This window comes from Lepeophtheirus salmonis, chromosome 1 (genome assembly GCF_016086655.4).
Source record: "Lepeophtheirus salmonis chromosome 1, UVic_Lsal_1.4, whole genome shotgun sequence".
NCBI classification, from domain to species: domain Eukaryota; kingdom Metazoa; phylum Arthropoda; class Copepoda; order Siphonostomatoida; family Caligidae; genus Lepeophtheirus; species Lepeophtheirus salmonis.
This window is the reverse complement of record NC_052131.2, coordinates 28,204,640-28,225,232: the sequence shown is the minus strand read 5'-3', so window position 1 is coordinate 28,225,232 and position 20,593 is coordinate 28,204,640. Positions and strand designations below refer to the sequence as shown.

General features: G+C 33.5%; 2 protein-coding genes and 1 long non-coding RNA gene across 5 annotated transcripts; 1 reads left to right on the top strand and 2 right to left on the bottom strand.

Annotated features, from left to right (window-relative positions):
- Window positions 1-1,971: 1,971 nt before the first annotated feature.
- On the bottom strand, window positions 1,972-3,963 carry LOC121122186 (uncharacterized). The gene is made up of 3 exons (XR_005865730.2): window positions 3,669-3,963; window positions 3,418-3,578; window positions 1,972-3,291 (listed from the first exon to the last, which is right to left on the bottom strand). It is a non-coding gene; the product is annotated as an uncharacterized lncRNA (long non-coding RNA).
- Window positions 3,964-8,181: 4,218 nt separating this feature from the next.
- Window positions 8,182-14,211, bottom strand: LOC121122170 (rho GTPase-activating protein 26). Of its 2 annotated transcripts, XM_040717187.2 has the most exons (5): window positions 14,133-14,208; window positions 14,007-14,041; window positions 13,353-13,721; window positions 12,523-13,287; window positions 8,182-10,291 (listed from the first exon to the last, which is right to left on the bottom strand). In XM_040717187.2, the coding sequence occupies exons 3-5, from the start codon at window positions 13,614-13,616 to the stop codon at window positions 8,594-8,596; spliced, it is 2,727 nt and encodes a 908-aa protein (XP_040573121.1). In that variant the 5' UTR covers window positions 13,617-13,721; window positions 14,007-14,041; window positions 14,133-14,208; the 3' UTR covers window positions 8,182-8,593. The 2 variants fall into 2 exon arrangements, with proteins under 2 accessions (XP_040573121.1, XP_040573115.1); XM_040717181.2 differs by having other exon boundaries at window positions 14,007-14,211.
- A 3,992-nt stretch (window positions 14,212-18,203) lies between these two features.
- On the top strand, window positions 18,204-20,561 carry LOC121122112 (uncharacterized). 2 transcript variants are annotated; one of them, XM_040717122.2, is made up of 6 exons: window positions 18,204-18,423; window positions 18,701-18,989; window positions 19,042-19,525; window positions 19,582-19,860; window positions 19,921-20,141; window positions 20,214-20,561. In XM_040717122.2, the coding sequence occupies exons 1-6, from the start codon at window positions 18,384-18,386 to the stop codon at window positions 20,434-20,436; spliced, it is 1,536 nt and encodes a 511-aa protein (XP_040573056.1). In that variant the 5' UTR covers window positions 18,204-18,383; the 3' UTR covers window positions 20,437-20,561. The 2 variants fall into 2 exon arrangements, with proteins under 2 accessions (XP_040573056.1, XP_040573062.1); XM_040717128.2 differs by having other exon boundaries at window positions 18,624-18,989.
- The last annotated feature ends 32 nt before the right edge of the window (window positions 20,562-20,593 follow it).

Here is a 20,593-nt window from a genome sequence, read left to right as displayed (position 1 = left end):
AAGAAGAACTTCAAATCTCATTATAAAAGAAGAAGAGTTCCCTTCCATTAATAGAATAGAGGGAATAGAATAGGAGGTGTTTATATAAGATAAGTAGAGTCTACTTGTTGTTATATTCCCATCGTCATGATTGTTGTTGTTCTTATTATCTTATCATAATACTCACAGAGTCCCCAAGATGGATCATATTAAATAAAACACTTCACTTTGTAATGAGAGACAAAAAACAAAACAAGAAAACCTCTTATGAAGATTGTATATTTATTTTTTGGTTATCAGTTGTTCCCCTTAAAAAAACATAGACCAACTTCTCTTTCGATCTCCTTAATGTACTACATGAGAAGATGTACAATACATATTAATTATTATATGTAGTAGATCGTCATGTAAATAGTAGTATCGGGTTTTGGTCTGGAAATTCATGAACGATCTGAGACCAGAATGATTTTTGTTGGACCGAACTAATCCAGCCCTTTGAAGAAATTCGGTCTGGACTGGTCTCAGAAAAATTCGATCTACCAGGCCAACCGTTATTATTTACTCATCTCTATTATGCAAATTTTGAGAGGTTAAGAGTCATTTTTTTTATGCTCCGATAAGCAATGTTGTACAACACATAATTAGCTATTTATTGCTAAGAAAAACAGTGTCCTAGTCCTAGTCGTGCATGAGAACACAATACTAGAAAGGTATTAAGATCGCAGCGCTCCTCCGAGCGGGATTTTCCCCAAAAGCTATCTGGGAACATACTGAGGCCTTCAGAAAGACAATTTACTATGTATCCATGTGGTTGAAGATCGGGGAGAACCTCAAGCACTCTCCAGGAGAAGGCAGGAAACCCTCCTTGTCTTCCAACCACCTGAAGTCGGCCTCAAGTAAAAGCCAAGTTCCTTAATTGCTGGCATGACAGGAAGATGAACAAGTCCCCATCAGCGGTGTCCAGGAGTCTAAAAAAGGCAAGAGGAAAGTATCTGCGGAGTATCCAGATCCTGACCTACCTCATGGGAACATGTGGACTCATAGTGATCTTTTCTGATGAGAAGACCTTTACTTTTGATCCTGTCTTCAACAGGCAGAATGATCGAGTACTGACATTTGGGGATGTAGCAGAGGCGTACCAATATATCTCCAGCACCAAACACCCTGCTTCAGTGATGATCTTAGGCCTGGTTGCATCCAACGGGAAGGCCAAGAAACTTGTGTGTTTCCCTTTAGGAAATAGACCAAAGGATGATAGGTGTGTCAAAATTCAGGACATGGATCAAATCTATTGTTAGCAAAGCTCAATCTTGTATTCCAACAAAATTGAGCACCTGCCTACACGTAAAGAAAATCCCATAGATGATCCAGGCCAACATACACTTCTGGGTAAAGGACTTCTGGCCACCGCAGAGTCCATACCTCAACCTCCTCGACCACTGGTCGGGGAACATCGGTAAATTACCCCAAATGGGGTAATTAATAAAATTTAGTTGGTAATTTTTCTTCTGTGTTATTTCCACGCCATAAAGAAGGACTTTACTTTCTAGTGTTAAATGAAATAAACATTAGGCCACTAGTTTGGTGTAAATTAATTTTACAAGTTCTTTTGCTGTAACGCTAAAAAAAGTTGCCCGACCCCTACCCAAGACAATTCCTTCTTTGTGCATGTATAGTCAAATGCCGGCCATCAACGCAGGAGATGCCACAACAGCAAACGTACCCTGAAGACATCCGTCAACAAGGTCTGGGCCTCCATGAGCACCAAGTACATCTATAGTATCTGCTGAAGCTTCCCCCACCGCTTGGAGAGCACCATGAATTTTGAGGGTGGATGCGTTGACTAAAACATTTTTTTTTTGTTTAAATTAATACTTGATAAACTTGTTCCCTAATTCACCGAGAATCCTGCCATGGACAAGACTTTGTGTTAAAATGGGTAAATAAAAACGGTTGGCCTGGTATGTCGGTGTCAAAGAGAAAAAATCAGTCGGGATATGTCATACTAAAAATTTGGTATGGATTCTCTTTTATAATTCGGTTTGAGCTGATTTTATTGATGAATTTTGGAACCTCACTCACATAAAAATTTACAATGTACATCTTTCTGCTTACTAGTGTTCCGAATATTGATTAGTTAAATTCTAATTAGATCTTGTTAAGGAGCTGTGAACAATTTCCCACAATCATTGAATAATACTTCTATACTTTGGAAAGAATTTGTTAAATACAAACTGATTTTAGTTGTTTTTTTGTACCTCCACCAACGAATTTGAGCGTGGTGTTTTCGCTCAATTTGTTTGTTTATCTGCTTAAATACAGGATCACAGAACAACTATCAACCGATTTTTGTAAAACTTTTTTAGGAAGATTATACATGTTAACAATACGAGGTTATTAAATTTTGAGAGGTCAAGGTCAAAGGTGCACAAAAAATTAAAAACGAATAATCTACCATAACTTTGGAACAAATTAAGATACATTACTCAAACTAGAATGGGCACTCGGTAGAGCATCATTTCCCTTGAAAATTAACAATAATTTAAGCTCCATTTTATGAGTCAAATGTTTGCAATGTTAAAATTTTTTGACCTTTTGCGTGATCTTGGTATTGTGTTGTATAAGAAGTACATTGGTAATAGCTAGAACATATTTAAGTATTGTACCTGAATTGGCTTTAAAGTTATGGTCAATTGTGTATTTTGAACGTTTATTGTGACCACTCAAAATTTAATGACCCTTTACTGTTAACATTTTATGCAATCCTCTTTACAAACAAACGAATGGAGGAGAAAACATGTCCTCCGTTCAACTTAGTTGACGGACGTCATAATTGTCATATTGCACGTATAATAAAGACACATACAGCTGTAATGAATGTTAATTTTTATGGAGAATGATTTAAAGAGGAGATTTGCGCTCTACCGAGTGCCCATTCTAGTACCTGTTTATTTTCGGATGAATGGTTGCAACTTGGGAGAAAATCGGTGCACAGAGTGAGACCGAAAAAAAATCCATCCCACGATTTGAATACGATAAAATTTCGGTATAAAGTCTGCACTAAAATATCGTTCAAGAAATAACCTTTTTAAAACCAAATCGAAGAACATATGTATCGGATAAATTCTCAGCACTAGTTATTTAGTACGTACTGACATATAACTTGAACATAAGACATAAGTGTATCCTTCTCTTCAAATGATATTTAACATTCCAAAGAGGATTTTTTCAACTCTTTCACGTATTATATGTACAGTAATACTTACAAGATTTGCAAAAATCCTATATTTGATGGGTGGAGTCCTTCTCGACCTAAAAAAATAACGAACAAAATTGATTAGAGTGTCCACCTTGGTTCGACAGTCATCCTTTATCCTCACATTATTTATTATCTTTTGTTTGTTTGTTTGTTTATTGAATATATGTATACATATTTACCTGATTTACTCTATGTACTGTGTTCTATGGAGTACGTATCCCTACATTGTACATAACATTATTCTCTAAGATGCAACTCGGCCAAGCAAGGTTTTTTCAGAGATCAAGCAAAACCATAGAGACACGCACACTAATTTCTTTTTTCGTTTTTTTTTGGAAACCTTCAAGTAAAGGAAAAAAAGTATTATTGTACATGCATGAAAAGCAAAAGTGAAAATTTTCGCAACTATTTAGTAATTTTTTTAATATACCTTTAATACAACGCGATGACAAAGTGAAAATCTATGAGTACTCTGACGTCATGAATGCATTCCTAGGTTGCAAATTAATTAGTGGGAAGATTTTATGTAGTAAGGAAGGTTAGAGGGGATTCAGTTTTTTTATGTACGTAGAATCCATCTATATTTTTTTTCATACCAACATCAGGACAATGAACTCTTTACTCCAAGGATTAATGTCAATGTGCCTTTCGATAACAGCCTGGATTTATAGAATATTATTATATTTTCCTTCTTCACGTCCACATGGTCGACAAAGAAGCTAGCTAAAGAGAGTTGAAGGAAAAGAAGGAGAGAAGAATGACGCTTCTTTCGTAAAATAAAATACAACTCAAAATATTAATTTAAAAAAATAACCGCCAATTCATTATTTCCACCAATCATCAATGATGTTTTCTTCCTCTTTCTTTTTAGAAAAAAAAACAACTGAAAAGATAATAACTATATAATAAGTATGATTGTACACGATAACCTTAATTTTACGATTGTACTATGTACATTATATAAAAAACAATGTTAGAGGGAAGAACTTACAAGCTACAAGTACTATCGTATAAGTAGGTAGAATGTGGAGTTTATTGAGTGAAGTACATAGTAATTGTGAAGATGTTATCAAATTTTCAGGACTTGTGTTCCTCCATAATACATATACATAGGACCGACCATAACTAATACGGGATCCCATGTGAAACAGATTGCATAGAGCCCAAATCTCAGTCTTGGTAGGCATAAGGATAAAAACGGAGGTTATAATTGGTTTATCATGATTTTCCTGGGACAAAAATAAATGTGCGGGCCTTTTCCATCATTTCATTTTGGAAAATTTGAATTTAATTTCGAATCTTTTTTTATGATAAAAAAAATATGGGCCCCTTTTTTTAGAGAATACATTTCTAATGACCTTTTTTATAACATAAAATAATCTTTTCCAGCCTGTGTGGTGTCTAATGGAAGTACAGGCTCACTTCATCCACGTCAGTCACAGTGGCTAAACACATAAACTAAAATTGAAAAATAATTTCTGAAAAAGGGGTTTTCGTAAATTCATAAAAAATTTATGAATATGTACTACTCCTGCACTTTACCCATAAAAGGACTTAAGACAGCCTGACTATTTCATCAATAAAATATAAAAATAGGACATGGAGAAATTCATTGCTATTGAACTCAGTCATTCATAGGTTGTATACTATATATATAATTATCTCACAATAGGACTCAAAGGATTTGACCACAAAATACTAATAAGAGGAGTTCCATTGTGGAATCTATAAATACATGTCATAAAAGGAATTGTATATATATAAATATAACAACCATGATTTTTTTTATTGAGAGAACAATAACTATATGTAAAGGTTTAAAAATGGTGAACTTCAAACTCAATAATGTTGTGTTTCTCAAGAAATACAACAAAATATACTATGCAAACTGTGTGTTGTTATTCTTGTTGATGTTAGTGTACATTTTTGTACAAACAGGTAAGGAGGGTTAAATAAGTTAAGACTTATAAGTTATAGCATACTTTAAGTGATGGAATCTTGCAAGCTATGTATGTACAAAATATCTTGGATTAGTTGATGTTCTTTAACAACAACCAAAAGCTTTTTTTTTTATTTCAGTATTATTTTAGTGATTCTTTTTAAAAGAACTATCATAGAAGAGTATAGAAATTGGAATAATAACAGGTTTTTCTCTTCATTTTTAAGAGCTTGAACGGGGGGGAAATCATTGAACAGCGTTCATTTTTATAAATTGTTCTCCAACACGACGTTACCATATTGTAGCACGCAAAATTTTATCCGAAAAGAAACAGAAAAAATGCACAAAATCAGTTTATATTTAGCCAATTCTTCAAAGCTATCAAATTATTATTCAATAATTGTTTGGAATTGTTTACAATTTAACAAAAGATAATTTTAATTCAGCCAATAAACGCTCAGAATACAAAGTAGAAGAAAATAACCAGAAGCATCGACAACTGACAAAAAGCACAGTTTATATATATATTTTATAGAACGAGGTAAAGCCGTGCCAAAGATATATTTTACTTCAGGGCCATCGCTAAAACCAAGTGACAAAACGATTAACAAATTACCAATGTTTTCCCAAATTTAATTAGCTACAGGAATACTACTTTTTTCTCGACTAGGGGCGCTGAGAGTATCAAGAACTCTCTAACGTCTCATGTGACACAGTGACGTCATCTGTGGTATCTCAAAATGTTCATTTCACGAAGGATTTTTTTCTTTGTAGATCAACATGGATCACGAGGTTGTCTTTTTTTAAATAAATAATAAACAGTGAAAAATTAACGGAAACTTTTCAGAAATGAACGGCCTGAATAATAATGCAAATTAAAATTTATTAAAAAGTAATAACATATTTTATTATTATCTACACACAAAATAGGAATACGGATATACCATCATTATTAAATTCTCTTTTATTTATCATTCATGATATCGAATTAATAACAATATTCAACCGTGATGTCCTTGTACAATGTATAAAGTAAAAAGATAGTCACACAACAGAGAGTCTGGAATACATTATATTATTGTACAAAATACAACTATGTATAGAGTATCAACATACATATTTTTCTCTACAAGCTGCTAGTAGGAAAAATAAGAATCCCAATTCCCCTCAGGAGGTTGCGAAAGAATAAAAATTCACATTTTTTTCTTTTTTTTTTTTTTAGTCAGCTAGAAAAAAAGGGAAGGAATAATAATAAGCTGTTGTTATTTTAATGAGGATCACGTACGTGTATACGAAGAAGAGGATTTCCAAATACCGCACTCTAGGGGCTGAAAATGATTTACAAATCGAGAGAGTACTCCTTGGTAGTCATAATTTTTTTTAAAGGCTACTAGTATATAGATTTAAAAATGACCTCATTTGACTAATTGAATTAGGACAAACATAAATTTGTGGTTAATAATGCTATGTTTGAAAAAAATAATGTGAGTAGTAGCCTTTGTGGTTAAGTAATTACTTGACAAGGAGTCCATCAAGGTTCCTATTATAATATAATACATACATAAAAGAACAAGGATTGCATCCAATGTAATACGTAATCATAAGCGCATATCTACTACAATCTGAATCGTAAAAATAGGAAATAATACTATGACAACTTAAAAATAATAATAAATAAACTTGTTTCCTCCATCTACATACTCCCATTTAAGGGTATATTCCTAGATTATTTCAAGTTTACAAACGCATACATATTATATAAATAAACAAGTTCGCAATTTATATACAGGGGCACCAGATGAGTCATTAAGAAGTTGGTTAATCGAAAAGAAGAAGAAAAAGTGGAAATTATTTGTTGACATGCAATGAAAGAGAGAGATAATTAGTCAATATTTAATCTAGAATCTGTTTCTCTTGCTTCTCAATGGGGATTATATGTAATATTGTGTTATTTCCCCTTAATACATAGATTTGTTTGTTATCATAAATATATCAAGGTAGTAACTCAGTCATGGGTATGGGATCATTTATATGAACATAATAATATATTATGTATTCAATCGATTTTGATATCTTATTTCAAAAAACGAAAAAAATGAAGGGAAATAAATAACAAATCTATTGTATAATAACATGTGAATAAAGATTTCAAAAGTCAATCACAGAGTTACCATATCACATATGCGTGGCTCAGATTGACAAATTAGATAAATATCTACTAGGTAAAATATCATTATTATACAGAAAGGAAAAGGGATGTGGGGAAACCATTGAAGAAACAACATTTCATACACATACATATTATGCATCAACTCACCGGAAGCTACTTCCTCTACGAACTACTTCCTGTTTCTCATGTGTTACCCTATATTTAAATACTTAGAGCCGAAATGTTTCTCTTTAGATCAAATACCTAATATTGTATATAATATTCAAATCCGACTTTGTTTTTATGTTTTGATCAGTGTCTTATATACAATTGTCTGGCCGGACCAATAGGTTTGTAATCTTATCTTATAAAAATATTTATGGATAGATATATATATTATCTAATTCCTTTTACAATAATATTCTGTGAGAACTATAGAATAGGTACAAATAGTTCAATGTCCTTAACAACGTACGAGTAAGATTATAATTTGTTATCCGAGATATTGGAATTTTTGTGAAGGAATCGCGAGTTCCCACAAAGTTATTAATATTTATGCATAAGCAATTGTTGATTGAGATCCTTTTTCAATAGAATTCTACATACCTACTGTTATAAGTAATTGCTCCTCAATGTATACATAGGTATATTTATAGTGTGTAATTCGACACCAGACATGAGAACAAGCTCTCTTTTGTTTACAGTCTTTGGAAAAAGGAGAAAAACAAAATCCCTCGTTGCCACATAAACTATAATAATTCAACCCAAGTTGCTTTCGAACTATTGATGTAAAACAGAATAAGGCAGCAGCCTTTATTTACGAATAAAGTCTGGATCCTGATTCAATTATGTAAGTAATATTCTTATATATTTATTTATAGATAGATATGTAGAGATATATAATTAATATATAAATAGTATTTCAATTTGCCTGGAATATATATAATTATTATATCATTTGCATTCAGTAATGATAATTATAAAAGAATAGAAGTTGACAAATTAATAAAATTGTATAAAAGTAAATCTGGCTCAGGAGATACATTGAGATATTCAAAGCCTTAACTCTACTATTTCATGAAGAATTTGAAAAATAATTAAAAATCCATTGTTTAAAACACAACAGAAGAGGCAACACACAACTTTTTCAAAAAACAAACAAACAAAGAGTCTTTCTATCTCATCACATTCATCACTCAAAGTGATATTTAATTAATATGTAGGGGGTATTATTATCATTATAATAATAATTATGAATCGAAGCTCCTCAAACATCTGTGGTTTGTCCTGTACTCAGCATCTTTTGTAGGAAGGACAAATGAGTCTGCTTATGGGTATCCTTTTTGTCCAAGTCAAAGTCATCGTTTGTAGTTGCGTTGGATGAGCTCGAGGTCTTTCTCCTTCTATCCCCATCAACATATAAGCCCGCCGTTCTTCTTTTGTTTCTTCGTAAAAAAGAGTTCCTCTTGAGGGAATTAGAGTCATCACTAATAGAATCCCCTCCTGAGTCCACAAAGAGGATTTTATCTTCCTCTTCCTCGGCTATGGAGTAATCATCTGTCATTTCCTCCTCAGACTCATTCTCATCATCACCATCTCGACTACGTACATCGTCGTAGCGGATGTTATCATACTTTGAGCCCGAGTTGGTTGTCATGGAACTTGAGGTGGACTCCACACTTATTAAATCACTATATGACTTTTCATTGACGTCCTCTGGTATGCTTGTGGCAGAGAGAGAGGAAATAGACTGAGGGGAACGATTTGGGGGAAGAGTAACGACGGTGGGAACTACAATAGCAGGATAACTTATTTTTCGGTATCGACGAGATTCTCCATTTAGTTTATTGGATATGACAATTGGGGAAAGGAGAGACACTTTAGGCAATGGAGGTTTCTTATTGATCTTTTTATCATTTATAGTTCTAGAGCGTTTGAGAGTAGAAAAAGAGTTATTCGGTAAATCCGCAGCTAGGGACGTCATGAGTTCAAGAGAGGCCATGAGATCTTCATTTTTAGATTTTGGTTGAGGGATTTCTTCAGATTGATGCAACTTGGACCTGGATTCATTTCCGTTAGGAGCACCAAATTCCTTAATATCAGGAAGAGAATTCGTTGATATTTGACTAAAAGAGCTGAATGAATGAGTACGTTTGGGAATGGAATTCCCTCGAGTGTTATTACGACTGATGACCTCCTCTGGAACAGAGCACTTGCGGTAGCCATTTTTCACAACCTCAGTTTCATTTGGTGAAGATGATGATGTAGAGTCATACATAAATATTTCACAATTCTCAATAAGGATTTCAATTACCTCATTGCAGAATTTTATGTCCATAATGGAGGCAACAGACTCCTCTCGGGGTCGTAGTAATGTAGGACCAAAGCAGACTCCGAGATTTGCTGCAGTCATGAGGTTAAACTCACATTTGCGAGACACTCTATGCAAATGTTTAATGAGAACTTTTAAAATTTCTTGATTGGAGACGGGAAGTTTTTGAAGAACGTTTCGAATCTCTGCAATCCGCGTTTCATCCGTATCCTTTTTAACAGCCTCAATAAAAGCAGAATATAGTTGATGCGTCATGAGAGGCTTGTTAAGATCCCTAAAATATTGTTTAACTGCGCTAGCAATCGTTTTACTCTCCCATATTTTGGAGTCGTGAAGCTCTAGGGGATTTTCCCCTATTTGGGGATCCAATCCAGAATTGAGTAAATGTTTCACTTTGCTCACAACACCTCCTACACGATAAAGTCCTTCGTCTTTGAGACCTCGACGCTCAAGTTCATTCAAACAGTCCTTTAAGAACGTAAATGCCAAACTGTTTAGATTATCTTCAACAGAGTCTGCACGGATGCGTTGAAGAGTATTCACAGCCGGCCATGTTCCTCCGAGTGCCTCCACCCATTGCTTTCTTTCCCAGTCAGTGAGAGCTTGAAAGGTATAGGTTGAACTTGATGAACCCTGCAAATGATAAATTGATCATCTATATTTTAATTGTATACATAGATATGGTATATACATATAATGAAAATCAGAGAAGCAAGAATAGAAGCATAAGTTCATGAGAGAGGGAGATGCATGGGAGTGTGATGACAACGTCATTGTTAAACTTGGGCCGCGACATACTCATATTCATGAAGCAAAAAACTTGTTTTATGTTAATAATACTCAAAGCCAATTCATAAGGGGATCTCAATAACTTCTTTTTTTATAGAACTTATGATTTAATTATTCATTAATCATAATATTATTGCATTCGATGTATTTAGAATTAAAGAGAAAAACAAGAATAACTGCTAATAATCATGAACGACGTCATTGCTTGCTATAAAAAGTTAATTTACATACTTTTTATTTGGCTATAGAGTAAATTCAGAAAGATTAAAGAAATAAATGGGTGATATTATTAATATATACTCTTTTAGAGAAAGAAAAGAGAAGAAAATGTTCAGCAGCCCTTTTAATTAAAGAATCCTACTACTTGCAACTCAACTCAATTAATGAATCCTTTCACAGGTAAAATTATGCTTCTCAATCAAATCCTTTGACGAAAAATCAATAATATAGCAAACGTGTTGCACTCTGAATTACACGAACTATCTATGGACTCTGATGCTCGCCCTAGTCCATATCAAACGTCCTTTCATTGTGCATCGATAAATCAATTTGTAAATAAATAAAGTCAAGGCCATAGAATGAATCAACTCACTAACTAATAATGCATTTTGATCGCATATGCTTAAAATATTTTTCTGGTGGGGGAGGGGATATCTCCCTCCTCAAATATGAAGTTTCTAACCTCCACACAACATGATATGTGAAATTTCATCAGATTTTTAAGGATAACAAAGTATTACAATTGAATGTGTACCTAATCCATTTTCCTTTATTTCTGTCTTGAAGAATACATAATACAAATTCTTATGAATTAAACATGTTTTTAGCAGTAAAGAGGAGCCCCCCTCCTATTTACTATTAAACCCTATCGTTATCATATCATCAATAAATGCTTCTAAATTTCATTCGCTCCTAAAAATATATGAGACCGCTACAGAACTCCTTCTGACATTTTAATTCCCAGTCATATAAATCAAATAAACAACAATGTGTAGCGTGAGTGAAAGGGGGACAAACACATATCTGAGAATTGATGGGACATTAATTAATATTTTCTCAACAAATAAATATATATATATATATATATATTTTTCATTTTCTTGGGCGGAGGAATTGGAAACATGACAAACTACAATGTATGTATATATTATACAGACCACTTCTACTCGGAAATTACATACCGGGGGGTCCATTGAAATCTGAACACTTACTAATTCAATAATTAATTAAGGTTGAGTGATTGAAATTAATTCATATTTCGATATATTAAAGCATAATTAATTAGTTACAAAGCAAAAAAAAAACTGAGCTCTCAAGCTTACGTACAAGTTAAAAAAATGACACTTGAATGTGATCCCGAATTTCCATTCGCGCACTCCAAGAAGTTGGGCGTCTTCAGGACCACTGTCTACGCCGTCAGCAAGTTCGAAACGTTAGAGAGGAAGAAGGGCTCTGTCAAAAAGGTAAAACTGGACCTGGAGGAGTTAAAGAAAACAGTCCAGGCCAACCCCTCAAGTCCATAAGGGCCCATGCAAGAGATATCGGGGTTTCACTCCAGTCTGTCCAGAGAGCTATAAAAAGAAGTGGGTGGAAAGAGAGCCTTGTGAGGGTGGAGAGGCCACTTTTAATACCAGTAATTAAAGAAACCCATCTCCTCCGTTGCAAGATTCTTTTGAATGAGTCTTTTTCCACACTTTTGCTACACCCCCCCATACAGCCCTGATGACGACCCCATGGACTACACCTTTTGGGTGAATGTCGAGGAGAAGGACTGCAGTAGCGCAAACACATTTCTATTTATAGTATCAATTTTGTTGAAATTCTATTGTTAATCAATAATTTTTTTCTTGTTGAAGTTTAAATTTCAAAGTGTTCAGTTTTTAATGTACCACTCTGTAAATGTTATAAAGACTGCTTCTATTCGGAAATTACATACACCTTCCCTCTCTTCAAGGCAGAAGAAGTTCGTTATGAAAATTTCGTGACTCTATCAAATGAATGTTTCTCAAATCATTTACATATTGAGAAAGAAAAAAAAGAGTGAAAAGTATCTTGTAAAAAAAGTAAAACCTTACCGATTCACCAACATCCTCTCCCATTACAACAAAACGAAATTTTTCTTGAGGCTCCTCCTTACAATGACAGCTTGAAATCCGAATAGTATCTGTGGTTGTTATCTTCCCATTCAGTTGATTATAGGGGATCATGGTTAAAATTTTGGTCTTGGCCTGATATTGGCAATAAAGTTTAGCCCAAACATACCCTCCTAACTTGGATTTCTTGCACGCATACAAATACCCCTGACGCGTATACATTTTATTAAAAACCCCTGGATCGATTCGATCTAGCATGGATTTTTTAAAGTTGTCATATCGCTCAATAGTGATGGAGTAATTCTCTCTTGATTTTTGTATCCGTGTTTTGAGATCCTCTACATAATTAGAGAAGTCTAAACCCACAGAATGTCCATGCTCATAGTAATTACCCCACGAACGAACAAAACAAAGCACGGATTCGGCAAACTCAAACTTTTTCCGCTCTTGTACAACTTGTAACAGATAAACATATTCAAGTGAGCTAGATTGGAGATTTTTAGCTTCTTGGCGAACAGCCTCAGATGCCTCTGACAAACTATCTTCTTTTTTAGAGCTCAAATTGATGTATCGATCCTGGACAGAGCATGATTTGGTTGTACATTTGTCGAAATCCTTTTTTGTTTTTCGAACAGAACCAATCTGATCTTTGCGAAAGTTGACTAGAGGAACAATGAATTTATCGTAGGAATGCTCAAGCATTCGATCCATCTCTTCTTCGACAAGAGACAAGAATCGAGCGAACTCCTGGAAAATAAACAATACATCATTAAAACTCAAGTTTATAGAGTTTTGAGAGGATAAACACACACCTTTAAGCTATTGGATATCACAATCTCATCATCTGTGAGAGAGCTACCAATACAATCAAATCGAAATGAGGCTAAACTTTTAGCAAGTGTTCTTTTGGCCTTAGAGAGGATTTTTGCAGCTTCCACAACATCTTGAATGTCCTTAATGATCCCTTTTATTTCCTGTGAGGTTCTATCCAACTCCTTTTCGTGAGCACGAAGGTTTTCACGAAAATATGGAGAGTCAAGTATGCAGTCTGAGAATTCCAGAGGTAGTAGACCCATTCTGATTAGAATTTACTCGATTATTTTGTCTATTGGCTATTAAGTTAATAAAGTATGGGTTTTTCGAGTGGAGTTTCTCACTTGAAATCCAGTCATTCTCCAAATCTGCAAAAAACAAAAAATACAATAACATTGGGGATATGAGGAGTTGGGACAATGAAGGTGACAATTGCTTTGCTTAAAAGGAAAGATGCAGAGAACAGCCTACGCATTTTAACTTGATGTTTAATTGTTACTCTTGCAAATCATTTGAGAGTTGCTAAAACAAGGGAATAATTGACATAAGAACAAAATGAACTGTATACACCGACTTGCTCCTTGATTCCAGGAGAAGATGAATTATTTAAGAATATTTTTGAAGAAAAGAGTAAACGTAAGTTAGATACATACCTTGAGTAAGTTTTGTCAGACTCAATGTCGATGCACTGAAAACAAATAACAGTTTTTTTAGAATAATAAATAAAGCAAATGGAATCAGTAATCACAGACTGACTCACAATTCCTTCACACACTCACTCAAACACACGCATACATACACAACACTACTAACACAGGTGACAGAACCTTCCTAAGGACTGACTCCGAATAAACTACTAAATTACAAACGACGGAGGAGGGAGCAAAAAAAAAAGGAGTTGAAAGAAAAAGGCGTGTGGAGGAAGAAGAAGAAGAGTAGTGAGGACGGACGTACGTACTACGGTCCTACCGAGGACCTATTCAGTATTCTATATTTACCATATACGACCATATAATATCTATAAATTATAATACACTATGTACATTTGAGCGTGGGAAATATCCCTAACGTTTACCGTTAGAGGACGCTTTTCAAGTTTTCATTAATAAATAATTGTAGAGTTGAACTGAGGAAGAGTTATTTGTAAAATAAATTATTATTTTCTGACAAAGAGAAATTAAAACGATAAAGCGCGAAATAAATTTAGGCTGATAATTTTATTAATGAGTTGTATTCTTAAATACATGTATAAAGGTATCATTTAATTATGTACATATTAGAGGTAGAAGCCATTAGGATTGACCATAAATTGTTGATCGAGTGCAACACTGACAAAAATTTAAAGCTAGTTCACATCGTTACCCCTATTAGCTATTTTATATTGCAACCTTTAATCCAAAAAGAAATCTTATTATTTATATGTATAAATTTTGGGTATCATACACAAATACAAATGTATAACCAAGGGCATGTCGTTACCTTTATTGTATCATGCAAACTTTCATCAAAAAGGCTCAATATTATCTGTTAGTTTTCCTAATAAGTCAATCATACCAACCGCCATTTATATCTTATTTACTCCCAGGCTATTAGTCATATTATTTCTTCATCATTTTTAAAATGAATTACATTTTAATAAAATCTACAAAGTATTAAATTCGATACTGTATTATATAATATTGCTTAGTAATATTTTATTAAAGTAGTAGTTCTCAGTATCAGTTCTTTCATTTCAACGGTTTCGGTCTCGGTTCCGGTCTTAGTTCTTTTTTATACAGGCTCACTTTGGTAACAGGCACTTAAAACAAGGGCCGTCGCTAGAAAATTCGGGTCCAGCAAATGATATTTGATTCAAACAGGCCGCAGCTACCGTTTATGCACAGTGTTTAGTGACCCTTGTTCCATCAAGGGTCCCGAAAACTAAGATTACTTAAGACAATATTTTCAAAGTGGGGGCCTTGACTGGAGGCTATGGGGTAGGACGATTGAGGATTGCTTTCAGTCCACACATATATAGTACACATGATTCTTATAAAGGGGGCCTCAGCTAAAAATGTATTAGTGTAGGGGACCTTGGCTTGGCCCACCCATCCCTCTTTTATTTACACCATCTGGTGCCTAAAACAACTTTTCCAGATCCATAAGAAGCCCTTAGCTATGTCGAACTCAGGTACAACTGTATCTCCGTGGCAACGTAATAAAATAATTGGAAAACGTTCAAATTGTACACAAAAAACTCATAAAATTGATTTTTTGATTAAAGCCATTTTTTTTTTAAATATATATTTATATATTCCATAAACCGATAGGAGCACAACCTTGGTTATACATTTGTATTTGTGTATGACACCCAAACTTATTCATAGAAATAATAAGATAGGAATATATATTATATAAACGATCAACAACCAATTGTATTCCTGTCCTTTTGGAAACGAGCATAAGTATAGAATAACTTATTAGTTATTACTTCGCTTATTTATCAAAAATAATGAATTATGAAATACCCATAACATATCAAGCGAGAGGAGGGAATCGACTGCTGACAACACAATACATTGAGTATTTTATTTATTAATGATGTGTGCACCGTGTGGACCTTTTCCCCAAATTTCTTTTCGTATGAAAGGTTGCGTGGTACAATAAAATTAAGTAGTTAGCGGGTTCTTCCCTTTTATGGAATTAATGGGTGGATTATGGATAATTGTTGATAATTCCCATCTTAACAATAACTAACTCAAATTAAACCAATTTACGTTTGGACACTGCTAAGGAGCTGAAGTACAACCTAAATTTTTATGTAACCTTTTCGATATTTGCATCAGCCAGACGATGATCACCGAATGATTTTATTGAATTGTGAGTGTGTTAATAAAAACACTGTGATAAAAGGTGTTTTAAACGGAGGTTAATGTATCCATTGAATGTGAGGGTTTTTCATTTTAGAGAAAAAATATACTGGCTACGCCCAAAATTGATATTTATTTCCATATTAATAGTTGATATATATACAATATATGTTAAAAACATGTGGAAGACAATATTGGAACTCAATTCTAATCACTCACATTGACACCCACATACCCATCCACATATCTCATCAAATCACGCTCTAATTACATTAAATTAAAGGAATGGTATATTAATTTCCGGTGCTATCGACACTACAATCTAATAATGTTTAATAAATTATATTAAAAATCGGGAACATGCAACATATATAAAGGCAAACACACATACCAAATTCATAGGCTATAGCTCATAAAAATGATACACCTCCCTTGTTATCGTTTTCCAGCAGGCGCAATTTAATTATTTGTGAAAAACTGTGGATTTTTAATTTAATTTTTCAATTGTTTTTTTGAATAGCTAAGGATTTTAGAGATTTAAAAAAAAATTAATATTTTAAATTTAGTTTTTGATTTTTTTTAAAGTAGATATGGATTTTTTTTTATGAATAACTCAGAATTTTAAATTTTTTGAAAAAACAAAATTTAATATTTGAAATTTGATTTTCAAAAAAATTCCAAAAACAGCCCCCTCCCCTCCCCCTAAAAAAATATAATTCTGGGGACGCCTCTGTCTAGGATGGCCATATTTTCGAAAAAGAGGACATGTGACCTTGTTAACCAAGGGTATGGAATTTTAGATCCTTTTTAGGATTTCGCTAGTATCCTATAATGTTTTTCTCCTTAGGTTGATAAATAAATATATTTCCGTAGCCTAATTTATTAGTTTAGGGGATTAAGAGGGGGAGTTAATATTTTGACATAAATCAAATTTAAGAATACCTGAAATATTTAGGTTAATTTTTATCTTCTTTTTTATTTAATAAAAAAATAGCTTTTGTTCTTTTCTACAAAAAACTGGAAGTACGATAAATTTATAAAAAAAGTCCTCGGACGCTCTCGACAGGATGTAAAAAAAGATATGAGCAGAGAAGAGAAGATTTTTGTTTTCAAAAAGTAGCGAATCAGGGCCAGTTTTAGAAGTGAACAGGGTATGGAACAAAAATAAATTTCCAGAGCTATATAATTATCTTAACATATTTTAGAAAATAAATTCCAAATTTACTTTTTTAATCAAGTGCAGGGACTGCAATGACATAAGGCTGGGCCTATCTTTAGCCTCAATTACAATATCATTATATGCGATTCTTGAAAAAAATGGGAGTTGCACGAAAATGTTCTTATTTAATAAAATTTCTATTATATAAGGGGCTTTATGACCTTAAAAACACCAAGCCCTTCATAATTGGTATATTTCAACTTAAGAGTAAAAAGTGAAATTATACGTCCATTATTTTTTCCACGTTCATTCCACGTTTTTAGCATTCTGACCATATCCTCTGCCTTGGTACACAAAGTTAAAGACTTTCTGAAAACACTGAAATTCAGTAGTGTAGGGGGCCATTGCCCCCCCCCTCCTTCCACTTTTGTAGAATTTTGATAGTTACTAAAATAAAAAAAAAATCCTCTAATAAAAATTTAACTATAAAATAAAATAAAAAGTACTTTATCTCTTCAATAAAAGATTATTAAAATTTGGCATTTAAAAAAAAAAACTTTTCCGTCAAAATTGTCAAAAAAGGCCAACCACACAGCCTCTCGCAAAAAAAAATAACAATATGCGGACGTTCCTGATTACACCACCCTTTTAATGTTAATCACTTTACCCATTAATAAGTAATCCATGGCTTACAGTAGATAAAAAATCCTTTTATTTGCCAAATAATTGAAGAAAAAAACTATCTACGAAAAAAGCTTTTTCCTTTATAGTACTCGGTAGATGGCGACCAGCGCGCTTATTAAAATAAACTTTCAAAGAATAAATTTTTTTAAAAGAAGCTCATATATATAATTGAACTCATCTCGTAATGGGTTCGTTGTTGCGGATAGCTTTGCTATCGGGGTGAATAATCCCGAGGAAGTTCCCTGGACATATGGCAGAAAGTGGCGATCTGTGAGAGGTGTTCATTCCGTCATTAGAGATCTTGTAGCCATGGTTGAGCTTGACCTCTACGATGGGAAATGCGTCACATCAGAGTAATGTATAAGGCATTATCGAAAGGTAATGAACTTAATAGGGGCCACTCAGCCACAACTCCACTTGTTTTTACTTATTTATAATAAGATATGAGATATTTGTTAAAAAAATAATCCTGGTATAAGTATGCAGATGCATTTTTTTTAAAGTCTTTTTGTAAAAAAATATGAGCTTAATTTTTCCTCCTTTAATTTCCATCAACACCTGTAATAAAAAATTATAAGATTTTCTTAGACACAAAACACTTGAATATATAACACAAACATATAAAAAGATAGTTAACTAAGGGATTCGACATCAGTTTCTTTGACAAGGTATAAAATGAATATTTCTGGACGTCGAAGGCTTCTTCTTAGACCCGTCATATGGTTTTTACTATCTTCATTGATATGTATTTACACAATATCGGCTCAAGGAACTGTTCATGAAAGAGGGTTGGCTGACTTTGGAGGTGATGTTGGACAATACATGAGTTTACTCAAGGGATCTTCAGCCTTCAGTTTTAAGCCAGAAGATATGACTGAAGAAAAGAGATCGGACGATGAAAATTCTGTACGAACAAGACGATTTCCAGGATTTGGTCGGAAAAGGTACAAATATATTTGTTATATATAATCTATTAATTAAATATGCTGTGTTTAGAAACATGCCTGAAGATGCTTACGAACCCAAACCAGAAGAGATTGAGGAAAAAGATGCGGGATATCACACTAAGTCCGATGAAGGGGATGGTGGCTGGGATGTTGGACCTGATCAAACAGCACGGGATAGCAGTTTAGGAGACTTTGGAGGAGACTATGGAAATTATTTGAAACTATTAGAAGGAGAATCCGCGCTTGGTTTCAATCCGCAACCTGATCCAATGTCTGACGATACAGATATTCAGTCAGACGTGTTCGGAGGTGGAATTAGTGGAAAATTTTGGGACATGTACAAAGGATCTTCCTCATACGATTCTCTAGATGAAGATGATAGTGAAGTAGCTGAAGAATTGGGATTGAATGAATTCGATGAAAGTGAGGATTTATTGAGACAAACTACTGAAGAGGATTTCCCAAATTTAAAACGAACTATGGCTGCTGGGGCTGCGAGATTCAAGGATGAAACATACATTGTTACGTTTAAAGTAATTAAAAATATCAATATGTAAACCTCGAAGATTATAATGACATAAACATTTAGCCTTCAAAAAGTAAGATGGTTCAATTATATGATGATTTGAAATCAGCATACAATTCTGACGATAAGGAAAAAATGAACAAAATTTTAGACTCTCTTGATGTTAGAAAGTTGTTCAAAAAGGAAGAGAATAATCCAGTTCGATCATCTCGTAAGATCATGGTGATAAATGATGACGAATTTGAGGATGATTCCAGTATGGATGAGAGTAAATTGGAAATGGCCAATGAAAAATTCGAAGAGTTTGTTAAAAAAATTAAAAATAGCATTCCTGATCCTATAGTAACTTAAAAATCTAACTTTTATTTATTAAATAAGAAATTAAAATTTATCTTGTCTTAGGAAACAAATAAAGGGCTCTCATCCAGCTACAAAAATCTGACACTATATGGTGTATCAAAAATATCAACCTGCAAACCAGTCAAAAAGTCATTCGGAAATCATTGGAAAGGAACTGTGTGTCTGCCAAATTTATCTTCTATGATAACAAGCTCTTCAGGTCCTGGAGTGCCATTCAAAGGAAAAGTCATCTCTATCTTTAAAGATATTCAAATCAAAATGACGTAATATTTCAATAACATATTTTGAGTTTTAACTCCTGATTCATCCACATTATTTCTTCCTCTCATAAATAGATTTAGATTGACAGGAGATGGTGAAATTCAGGTTATCTCTGTGAAAACGACATTCTCCGACTCCAAGTTTGTACCAACCTACGATTCTTCAATCCCACTAAATCCCTGGAGCAAAGTAAGCATGAGTGGATACCTTGTGTCTAAAATCAAGAAGTCCATGCCATCCATAATTGATAAGACACTTCTCAGACTTACTCACGTCGTACAAAATCTCGACTCCTAAGTAAACCAAAATAATAGTAATAATGCAATGTCATAGTTAATATTCTCCCTCTTTAATAATTTATTAATCAACCATAATATGTACCAAAAACCCATCCCTAATTTGAATAAAATCGATCGCAATTATTTTTTTGTATTTATTATTTAAATATCCACAG